The following is a 12125-nucleotide window of genomic DNA, read 5'->3' as shown; positions in this document are numbered from 1 at the left end:
TTTTCACTCACCCACACCCTAGTCCTTTTCTGGCTGGTTACATGTCTCTCTCCACGTTCAAAAGCACCAAGCGTTCTGTGCATTATGTCTTCTCGAGATGCTCTCTGGACCCCAGGCTCTCTGAGCCTGCACACAGCCTCTCAGAACCAGCCTCCCCCATGACCCTGGGGAGGGCCCGCCACCTCTTTTCCACATCTCCTGCCTTCTTCCTCAGGGTACGCCTTCCCTGTGGCAGGGCTCCTCTTCCACTAGCCTCCTGGAAAAGGATGTGTTGGAGGGATAAACTCTTTGAGAGATTTTACTCTACAGTCACACTGCATTGAAAGTCCGGTTGAATAAGGAGTTCTAGGGTATAAATACTTCTAAAAAAGACATTTGGAGCATTGCCGGATTATCTCTCAGCTTCTAGCGTTGCTCCCAAGAAGAAGCCATTCCAATTGCTGATCCTGTTTTCCTCTGATGTACGATCTCTGCCTTACCATCCACTGAGCTGGGCGCTCCAGTGGTCCCTGCCATTTGGAAACTCAGGCCCTCTGGTTTGGGGAAGTTTCCTTAAATTATTCAGTCGTTAATGATGCTCTCCTTCCTTCTATATTCTCTCTTCTCTTTCCAGAACCATTAGTTGCATGTGGGACCTTGTACACTGGCCCTCTATTCTTTGTATCTTTCCTCTTTTCTGTATCTCAACCTTTTGGCCCCACTTTCTGGACTATTTCGACTTTTCCTCTTCTGTTCCATTGGCTTTTTCATTTCGGCTACTATGTTTTTAATTTCTGAATCCTTTTTTTCTTGTTGGTTTGTTCTGCCTCTGTCTTTCATATTATAGGTATTCCTACGCATCTAAGAATCTTTGGTGTTTGCTCCTATTTAAGACATTTAAAACCCCAGAGGCGCCTGGTGGGTCAGTTAGTTAAGTGTCTGCCTTTGGCTTAGGTCACCACCCTGGGGTCTTGGGATAGAGCCCCACGTCAGGCTCCCTGCTCAGCGGGCAGCCAACTTCTCCCTCTCCCTCTGCCTCTCCCGCTGCTTATGCTCTGTCAAATAAATAAATAAAATCTTAAAAAAAAAAAAAAAAAGAAAAGACCATTATTGGAACTCTGAGTGCATGGTGTGGTTTGGGGACCCTGGGCTTCCCCAGGGCCCTATCTGGGTCTTTGGAGGAATCTCCAAAGCCATTCTCTTTGGTCTTCCTGTCTGGGAGGGTCCTATTCCTCAGAGACAGTGTTCTTCTCTTTGGACAAGGGCCTGGGGGCAGAAGATGTGAGGGGGGCAGGCTGGAGGGCTCAACACCCAGTGCACCTAAATTCACTTAACCCCCATTTTTAGTACTGAACTCAACTTTAGTTGTGCCGGGGTCCCCCGAGTCCAGAGTCTGTGTTTTAACTTTTCCACTGAGAATTGTCTGCCGGCCTTTGGCCAGGGTGTGGGGAGGGCAGCTCTGGCTGTGCAGCATAAGGGAGGGGATCTGACGGCCCCTCAGCAAGCTTCCCACCAATCGTCTTCATTTTCCCCCTCCACCTCAGCGTCCAGAGCTCCTGGTACTGCTAGTTCCTGAGCCCTCGGGGGGGTAACAGTTTAAGTGGGTGATTATCAGCTTTTCCTTCCGCTCACTCAGGATTCTCATGTCCGTGGCCTGCTAAGTTATTTAACACTTGCCTTTGTTCTCGTCCCTACACCACACTGCTGGTGTTCCTTTCCCATTCCCCCAGTCCTTCTGGATTAATCCTTTTAAACAATGCTCTTACTGGCGGGTTTTGGCTGGAAGCAAAAGATGTTCAATCATCCATCTTTCCCTGGAAGTCTGTGACTCAGAATCTACCCTATTCCCGTAATCTGGGAAAAACAGAGCAAGAACACTCTTCAGTCTAACGGTTATTGAATAGTAGGTGTTTTCCCTCCCATTATCTTGTTGAACCTTGACAACAGCCATGAGAGGTGAAGTATGGTGCAGTCTCTACGGGTGGGAAGCCTGAAGCTCGAGGAAGAGTGTGATCGAGGTGCTCGAGGGCAGCTGGAAGGGCTGGGAAGCAGGCTGGTCTTCGGCTTCCAGGCAGGCGGGTTCAGCTAGGGCCTCCCAGCACGGCACTTGATGGAGCCCCGGCCCTTGAGCCACAGCCACGCGTGATGAGAGAGAAACAAGGTGCAGAGTCTGGCCTCGGGAGCCTCAATCCATTCTGCTGTCACGGGGCCCCCCGAGGGAGGGCGAAGGGCCCCAGGGAGGGCGAGGCCCAGCTGCGGGCAGCTCCCCGGCAGAGCACCTCCACGGCTGCCTGGTCCCCAGGGCGGACGCCAGGGGTGGGGGAATAGTTGGGGAAGCAGTCAAAACTTCAGGGACAAATGAAATATAAAAATGAAGAGCGAAGGACAGACAGTAAATTAGCGGTTGCTTAGGTTCAGAAGAGGGTTTCGGGGGACGTGTGGACTCACCCTCAGTGAGCTCAGGGTCTCTTCTGTTCTAAAATTCAACAGTAGTGATGATCGCACAACTCTGAATATACTAAAAACCACTGGACTGTACACTTCAAAGGGCGAATGGTACAGCATGTGAGTTATACCTTCATGAAGTTATATTAAAACAATTATCTGAGAGGAATAAACTTCCTAGTACTAACAGGACTGACATCTTTCTTGTCCATTTAGAGAAATCTGGGACCCGTGATTTGCCCTCGCCAAATCCGTCTTCCCAGGGGAGCACTGAGAGCCTCAGCAGACTGGCCTGCTACCCTGAGCAACAGTGTCAAAATTACACTGTCTTAGGGATGGCACAGAGAAGGCAAATGTTGATGAGAATTAATATTGATGACGATTAACCAATCAGCACTACGAGTTCCTCAGAGGGAGGACACAGGAGATGACGAGTAAATGTAAGCAGTAAAACAAGGATTTTATATTCCAACCTCAAATATCCCATTTTCCCCTAGGCTTGCTGAAGCAGCTGCAAAATTCAGTTTTTCCCTCAATAATTCTTCTTCTTCTTTTTTTTTTTTTTAAATCGTAAAACAAGGATAATAAGGACTGCTTCCAGGAAAGGGACAAGTCCTCCACAAACACAGACGCCAAGTTCTGAATAATCTGGATGCGGGGAGACCTAATCTCCGTGGACATGGACGGGGACTGCTCGGTCACTGCCGGGGGAGGGGATCACATCCCTGAGCCCCGGGGGGGATCAGACTCTGCGTCTTGCAGAAATTGCTTCCTAAGTCTCTGGGGGGAGTTGGCTGTGCTGCACCAAAACCTGGGTGAGCCCCCCCGCCCCGGGGAACTTACTTTACGAGTCTTAGTGTGTCCTTCCGGATGTTGACCAGGCTTCTCAGAGTCTTTACAGGCTCTTGGGGAGGCGGGGCAGCGTAAGGAAACTGTGAGAAACAAAGTGGGAGAAGGCAGTGTGTTTAGAGAGATGGGTAACTGTCCCCCACCAGGGCTGACAAAGAACAGCCTTTCAAGGTGAGATAGGAAGGCACAACTCTCCTAACTAAGTGAGGACACCGAGAGACCCGACATGTTAAGTGAACTTGCTCAAGGTCACGGCCAGTGGGCGAACGGGGATTCTATTTGGCGTCAAAAGGCCTAGGTTTATCTGCTTTTTCCACTGTAGGCAGCTTATTTGAGTCAGCATTCAAAATGTGGATAGCTAATAAAAACGCCCACTGAAGTTCCAAATACCAAAGGACACACTGTGGCCGAGTTAATCACAAAAGGCTTTTCCATCTGACCTGAGACAACAGGGAGCCAGACCTGCATGGTTTTTTCCTTCCGTGAAACCACATGGTGTCTTCGGCATTTAGGAACTGCAAATAAAAGAGAACCCCATCGTGTGTACAGAGCCGAGGCTGCAAACAGTGAAGAACAAATTCTCCCCGCAGCTGGTTATGTAAAGCAGAGTTTCTGAAAATGGGAGCCAAGAGCTATTTTGGGGTCATCAAAGGTTTATGATTGTCTGTCATTTACCTTACACTTTCACTCTTTCCCCATTGGGATGGGGAGTTGTGGATGATGAAATTGAGATACGGAGGGGGACACAGTACAAGACTTAAGTGGGCTTTGCTTTCAGACTATTAAGAATGATTTTTAAACGCTGTCAGTATTCTCGTGTTATCTGGACAATAAACATTTTTTAAATTTTTTATTTTATTTTTATTTATTTATTTTAATATTTTATTTATTTATTTGACAGACAGAGATCACAAGTAGGTAGAGAGGCAGGCAGAGAGAGGGGAAGCAGGCTCCCTGCCGAGCAGAGAGCCCGATGCGGGACTCGATCCCAGGACCCCGAGACCATGATCTGAGCCTAAGGCAGAGGCTTAACCCACTGAGCCACCCAGGTGCCCTGAACAATAAACATTTTTTACACAAAATTCCGAGAAAATCCGCCGGCCAGTCTTTGTAGCTTGGCGAAACTGCAGTACTCCTAGTTCTAGAAGTGTCTACCTCCTAGCGCTGGGATTAGAAATAGGACACTCACATGATCCCCTAACTGTACCTTCACAGATTTTTGCTGAATGTGGCTCTTTTTCTTGGGAAACATAATTTAATCTAAGGTACATCTGATTTTATGTGTTCAGTATGATTGTTGATAATTCACTTGCATGAATGAGACGCTGAAGTAAACACATTTAGTCTACGTTACGCGTGTTTACGTCACCCACTTTGTGGGTATTATATAGCAACATTGACCTTATTCATTGATACACTACACGCATATTCTTTTAAAATATTAGGACTGTTCGTTTTTCTAATTACAAAGTAATACAAGTTCAAGCAGAAAATTTGAAAAACACAAAAAGTATAAAATCGGCTACAATTTCACCACTTGGCAATACTAAAGTTAACTCTGTAGCATGTGTCTCTCCAGATAGGCATCCATCCTCCCATCTGTCCAGCTACTCACCTACCCTCCTCTGTGTCTAGGCACAGTTTCAAACTGTGCCCACTGTTTTATTCTCGTTTTCACTTAGAAAGATGTGGTAAATGTTTCAAAAGTCTATAATCAGACAACATTATTACTACATTGGAGAAAGGGACATCTTTTATTTAATCAGTTTCATAGTATTCAATGTTTTCCATTGGTTTTACACTTTTTTTTCTTCTTTTTTTGCCGATACAGATGTTGTGGTGAGTGCCTTGTTCCTCCGTTTCTGCGTGCTTGTTTGATTACTTCCTTAGGACAAATTCCTAGAAGTGGAATTACTGGATCAAAGAGTAAGCATATTTTTAAGACTTTAAAAAATATTTTGCCAAATTGTTCTCCAGAAAGCTGATTCCAATTTTGCTCTCCCACTGGCACATATGAGGAGGCTTTTCTATAGGAAAGCTGCAATTTCTAGTTCAGATCCTATCTGTGGCCCGTTTTCCCCACCCCCCACTTTCCTAGGCTGTCACACTAAAGGAATTTAAAACAATTTTAAAATAAGCTTAAGCAAAAAGTAATTAGGCAAGAAAATCCGACACAAATGCTAGTCTATTCTAAAGCCAAAATAAATGACTTTGGGATTAAAATTTTTTTCTGGAGTAGCAAAGTTAATCATACTCATTTACACAGGTACTTGGGAGTTACCCATAAATCCTACCTGAGTTTTAAAAAAAAAAAGAAAAGATGATTCTTCTTTCATTCTTTACCCTTCCCTGCCCCCCAAAAAAGAAAAACAAAAGGAAAGGGAAAAAGAAAGATGAGAGTTCTTCGTCTTCCACTTGGAATAATCCTGGAGTTTCCATTCTCTGTCAGAAAGGTACTGACCTTGAAGGTCTGGTCCATTAGTCTCCGAGCAGATCAAACTTTACTCCTTGCACACTAGTCTTTACCTAAAGCCTGTGTTCATTAATGAAAAGTGGAACAGAATTCCAGAAACTGCATGTAGATATCCTTCATGAGGCTGTTCAGTTTCTGTAGCCCAGAACGGTGTCTGAGAAACGGGAAGGCACTCCATAAGGCCATCTTGAGCTTGAGGCAAGAAATCAGGATTGATCTTACAGAAGCCCTGGCAGTCTTCCTCCACCTGTGGGCCTGGTGGTGGCATGTTTTGTACAAGATCGAAAAGGCCATTTCTTCCTCCTGACTGGCCTAGTTGTGTCGGGGTACTTGTATCTGGGAGAAAAAACTCTGTTTGGTCCTTCCTTGTTACCATTCACTCTCTAACTCAGTGGATGCTTACTGAGTATGTACGACGTGCCAGGATCAGGCTGGGTTCTTTAGGTACGTACTTCTTCATCTTACTTTTACTGTGATAAAATACATATAACACGTTCACCTTCAGCATGTTAAGCACACAGTTCCGCGGCCTGCAATGTATTTACAGGTCATGCTACCATCACCACCCTCCACCTCCAGTTTCTTTTTTTTTTTAATTTTTAAAAATATTTTTATTTATTTATTTGACACAGAGAGAGATCACAAGTAGGCAGAGAGGCAGGCAGAGAGAGGGGGGGAAGTAGGCTCCCTGCTGAGCAGAGAGCCCGATGTGAGGCTCGATCCCAGGACCCCGAGATCACGACCCGAGCCGAAGGCAGAGGCTCAACCCACTGAGCCACCCAGGCACCCCACAACCTTCAGGTTAAATACATTCTTCAGTGGGGTGCCTGAGTGGCCCAGTTGGTGAAGCATCTGCCTTCGGATCAGGTCACGATTGCAGGGTCCTGGGATTGAGCCCCATGTCCGGCTCCCTGCTCAGCGAGGGAGTCTGCTTCTCCTTCTCCCTCTGCCCCTGCTCGTGTGCGCCCTCTCTCTCTCAAATAAATAAATAAAATCTTTTTAAGAATAAAAATAAATTTAAGAAATACATTCTTATTTAATATGTTCAACACTAAGAGACACGTCTGTCGTGCACACCAGACTGTCAGGTCCTCAAGGAGCTGAAAAATATGTTGGTTGATTAGATAAATGAAGAATGTCAGGACTGACATCCTCATTTTTCAGACAAAAAAAACTGGATTCTAAGTTTTGTGTAATTAATTTTGTGTAAAAGATTTGTGTAATTACTGAAGATCCGGGGCTAACGAGTGGCAGCGTCAGGACTGGAACCCAGAACTGGGAATTGACTCCAAAGTCACCGCTTTCCACGGCAGCTGCCTCAGCTCGTGCAGGGGACGCTGCTCTGATCCCGCGAGTCCTCCAGGAGCCTGAGCACAGCGCAGAGTCTGACACTTAAACACTCACTGCAAAAGATACCAAATCCTGTTCAGGTTCTGGAAGCCAGTCACAACTCCGGATTACATCCTTATGCTTAGCCAGCAGTTCAGACAAAAGAACACCTAATACCGTACTCCTTTCACATTGTAACTGGAGTATCTAAGGTCTTAGAGAAAGCTTTCTTGGAGCACAGCAGGACAAAACCCTTTCGTTTGTAAGATCTAAGAGCACCTGCAGAAGACACGACCGTACATTCAGGGTATGCTGGTGCCAGAGAGCACTGACAGCAGCAGAAGCGGCCGCGGCTCACCTCCTGCCGAGCTGCTCAAAAGCGTGGCACTGATAGATATTTCTAGAACACAGTGGTTTCTCTGCGAAACTCTGTTTAAAGAACAAAGAGGCGTACCCATCCGTTCAACACCCGCACTTTGCCCTGAGTTCCGCGCCGTGGCTGGGATTCGGTGAGGGTGCAGGCCCCCCTCTCTTGGTTCTGTCTGTAGGGGCCCAGGGCTGTGACAGCTTGTATCTGTGCCATCACCCTCCCAGGACTGGCCTGCTGTGTCTGTACTGAAATTTGCCCAAGTCTCAGCATCATTTAAATCCCGAACACCTCAAGTCCAGGACAGGAGTATAGTACAGGCTCAGCCAAATGAATTCTTTCAATGGGCCCCAGGGGACTGTCCGTCCAGGTTCTGCCTGAACACTGAGCAAGTAAGTTCCTCTTCGGCCTTTTATCCCAGTGTTCATCGGTTTCCTGTTACACTTGCGTGACACTGGCCAAGTGCCACTTAGTGGCCAAATGAGGAACTGCATGTTTAGACTGAACGGAAGGTGAGCGACTGAACGAGTCTGTGTGTGTGTGCATGTGTGTGCACATGTATCAACCATGTGTCCTAGATTAAAAAAAAAAAAAGAATTTATTTATTTGTTTGTCAGAGAGAGAGAGAGAGAGAGAGAGAGCGAGCCAGGGAGCATCAGGTAGAGGGACAGGGAGAAGCAAGTTTCCCACCGAGCAGAGAGCCTGATGCGGAGCTTGATCCCAAGACCCGGGCACCATGACCTGAGCCGAAGGCAGACACTTAACCTACTGAGCCACCCAGGTGCCCCGTCCTAGATTTTTTAAACCATTCTAATTTCAGATATTTTGTTAAACCACCCCAATAGATGCACTCAGATTTTGTGGTAGAAAATATGATCACAATGCCTATGAGGTTATAAAATATCTTATTTTGGCTGTAAATTATTGGGCAATTCCCAGTAGTCTATAAAAAGGACTACGGTCATTCAGAAAAATAACTAACTTCATTAAAAAGTTTTTTTTTTTTTTAAAAATACATAATTTGGGGCGCCTGGGTGGCTCAGTCGGTTTAAGGAACTGCCTTCGACTCAGGTCATGATCCTAGAGTCCTGGGATGGAGCCCCGCATCGGGCTCCCTGCTCCTCGAAGAGCCTTCATTCTCCCTCTCCCTCTGCCTGCCATTCTGCCTACTTGTACTCTCTCTCTGTCAAATAAGTAAATAAAATCTTTTTTAAAAACCTCATAATTTACTAACATTTTCTATTGGCTTCAGCCCTGGTCATATGCATATGGCAGCCCAGATATGGCCACTGGGGGCTCCTTCAGTTGGCTACTCTGTCCTTTGCAATGCCTCCATATTTTGTGAGCACTTCCTTACTTTCTAGGGCCACAAGATATTCCAGGTCAATCTCGTGTTTTTCTCCATACCTGGAACTGATCGTGTCCCCAAATAGCCCTGGTTGTTTTTAGAGAAGTCTACTTCCTACCATTATGTACTCACTAATCTTTCACGAAGAGGAACACTTGATCTGTTTCTAGTTTTCACTATCATAAACAATGATGCCATGAACATTCCTTGAAAGGAATCTTAATAGGAAAAAAGGCTGAAAAATGGGGGGAGGGAAGGGTGAAGGAGAAAAACAAATTAAAATGCACTAATTCAGTTTTTATTTAGGAAAGAAAATGCTCCAAATGCCAAAACCCTGCTTCCAAAGAGAAAGGAGATTATTTTAGACAATCTATAATTAAAATAGAAAAGTACTCATTTTATATATTAGCAGATATGTAATATTTGTGCCAAAGAATCAAATAATAGTTACTATGGAAACCAACATCTGGGGTCGTATGAATAACTCATTTACAGCACTACATGAATGCTTTCTTTTATAGATTATAGGGCTTTTATATTTAAATTTCACTTCCTTTTCATTTGATGTCTGCTTATTTTCTCAGTTTTCTCTACTTCCCCTCTTCTCAGATGTGTAGTGTGTCCAAGACTTACCAGTGGGTATTTTTAGACTGGTGATGCTTTAGAACATTTTCTTAAATCAGCGTCAGGGGAGAACAGTTTAGTCTTGGCTTGAACGCTGTGAAATGAATACAAATTTGCCTATTTAACTAGCTGCAGCCCTGAGACAGACTGTATTGTGCCTGCTGTAGACCAGAACGTCAAATGCGCTATATTTACAGCAGTAAAACCCCTTTTTACTGATTTCTCATCCAATCCTCGTGGGGAGTCAATCGCCAGTGTAGAAAGACCAGTGATCACAAAGCTGACAACATGCAAGACACTCTTCTCACGTATATCAAAGATGGGAGGGAGACGCTATGAGGGTGTCACAAGATGACCTTAACACAAAGATGCTCGGCGTCCAGGTTTGGTTACCAAAGGAGTCAATCCAAGAAGGCAGTCTATTTATAGTCTGTTAACTCCTCCGCAAGGTCCCCTGGCAGGAAGCACACAGGACCAATGTCATGGCTATGTGACATAACATCTAATGTTGACCTTTTCCAAAATATTTACACCCTATGATGAGATTATTCTTAATTAACCAATTCTCTCCAATCACCCTAATAGGTGATAAGAAAAGCATGAAAAATCCACTGCAGAGTAAAGCACCCACCATAAAATCACACAGATCTGGGTCAGTGACCATTGCTGTGTACTGCCTTGGTGACAACTGAAACCTACTAGACTTTCAGTTCCCCACTGATAGAAAGCTCTTGCCAAGACACTCCGCACCCCCTCCAACAACAGGACCCAGATAAAGCACAACCCACTCATTCTGTGCTTCTAAAATAAAAGTACCTTTCTGAAGATGAGCTGTTTTTAGATATAAAGGATTTTGCTTGACACCAGAGAATTTTAAGGGGGGGTTAAAAGGGAAAAAAGAAGTGCTTTTATTAAAGTGGCACAGTCATCTTTTCCCTCTAGCAAGTTGGTAAATAATGACTAATGGTCAGAGAAACGACTCCTTTCAGACAAGCACTCCATTCTGAACGCCTGACTTCCGGATTTCATCTGGTCAAAAGACTCATAACCTAGCTCACAAGTAAGAATCCACTTTTAAGTGAGAGATTTTCAGATGCCTGACACTGTATGTAAAGAATGTGCCCAGAGAGACAAGCACCGGTATTAGTCGAAATAGGTATTTTAAAACATAGCACACATATTTTTTTTTTCTGTTCCCAAAGAAGTGTATGAATGTCACCGAGTGTTAGTTTTCCAGTCATTTTTCAACAGGCCAATTACTAAGATGGGCAAGAGGAACAAAGGCTTCTTCATTCCTTATTTCAAAAACAAAAAACTGTAAGCTGGTCTTCAAGTTAAAGGGGTCCTTCTGTGCTCCCACTGAAATATACTGACTCTAACATGACATAAATAAGGTCTAAGATTAATTATAAGAGTTGTCAAGTCTCCTCTCATATTCCTGGAGAGAAAATACACTCTGGCTTGAGAAAAAGGACAACAGTATGAAATGCAGAACTAGGTACGTTTACAAGCCAATCAATGACAGGGTTCTCAGCCCTGGTGAGGCCTGGTGAGTTTGGCGAGGCTACCAATTTGCCGATACAGCCCTAGGAAGAAAGCGGTTACTCTGAGTCAATAACCCTATTGAGTAACAATAAAATAAGTAACCCTTATTTTCTTCAACTAACCATGAGATTTGGAAACCCCATATAATGAACATATAATAAAAACCTATGGCGTATGTCTGGGTAACTTTAAATTTCTAAGTTATTAATATTATGATCTGGATTCTGCAGCTGATTTAACAAGGTGATATGTGCTCCACTCTGCCCTGCTAAACTTCCAGAAGTTTTGAGAGCTCTGACTCTTCAGCCACCTTTAACAGCAAAGAATACCCAAGGTTATATAACCCAACTGAACTATCTAACTTGGCTCATATGAAAGCCTGAGCTCATTTAAGTGTTCCGTATAGTGAAATCTAGCAGCTAGAACTATAACCTTTATAGGCTGAATACAGAAGGTAAATCTCAGAGACAAAATGCACTCCAGCTCCAAGGTCGACTTTTGTCACTGGCTTCTCTCTCATTCTGTGTTCCAGCACCATCCTTTCCTTGGCCTCCTACTTGAGATCTCCGCCTCTCTCCATGTCTTTCACCTGTCCCCTCTCAGCCCATTCTTGCAAATCTCCACTCCTTCAGCTACATCCTTTAAAATCTCCAATTTTCCTCTTCTCAGCAACTGTGTCTCTAGGGCGCTTCCTCTTTTTACTGATTTCCCCTGAGCTATCAAGACCCTGAGCTTCTGATCACCTTTCAGGGCCTGTCAGGGTGATTCCAGTTCATCCAGAATAAAAAGGTGTCCTGGCATTAACCATAAGCTTTCTGAGACTAAAAATAGCCAAGTTCCAAGTTTCAACATGGTACAAGACAAAAGATGGTACAATGGATAATAATTCCCCAAGAAGCAATATACAGTCACATCTCCTAACATCGCTAATCTGACTCCTAGGTTTGTAATTCTTGACCATTAATACAAAGATTCTTTAAGCGTTAGTTAATAATCTGTTAAGAAAGCATAGCTCCCTAATTAAGTGGGAAGTCAAAAGTTCAGCAAGGATTTAGTGACTGGCTTCTAACAAATAAATTATGGAAAAGGAAAGATATATAGTGGGTAAACCTGACAGACACCACCTTGACCAAGTGATCAAGGTCGCCATCAGCAGTACTGAGCTG

The 12125-nt window shown here is 44.4% G+C and overlaps 1 protein-coding gene across 9 annotated transcripts in view; it reads right to left on the bottom strand.

Moving 5' to 3' along the window:
• Positions 1 to 12125, bottom strand: part of RNF157 (ring finger protein 157) — an 81256-nt gene that overhangs the window by 24229 nt on the left and 44902 nt on the right. For 7 of the 9 annotated variants that reach the window (XM_047706099.1, XM_047706101.1, XM_047706093.1 and 4 more), the window contains exons 3-4: positions 3714 to 3788; positions 3268 to 3356 (exon numbers count right to left, since the gene is read on the bottom strand). In XM_047706099.1, coding sequence (XP_047562055.1) covers positions 3268 to 3356; positions 3714 to 3788 — 164 coding nt within the window. The remainder of the gene's footprint in view (positions 1 to 3267; positions 3357 to 3713; positions 3789 to 12125) is intronic. The other 2 variants (XM_047706097.1, XM_047706100.1) reach the window with 1 other exon arrangement.

Source organism: Lutra lutra, chromosome 16 (genome assembly GCF_902655055.1).
Source record: "Lutra lutra chromosome 16, mLutLut1.2, whole genome shotgun sequence".
NCBI classification, from domain to species: domain Eukaryota; kingdom Metazoa; phylum Chordata; class Mammalia; order Carnivora; family Mustelidae; genus Lutra; species Lutra lutra.
Note: the sequence above shows the minus strand (reverse complement) of the source record. Positions and strands in the feature narration are given on the sequence as shown.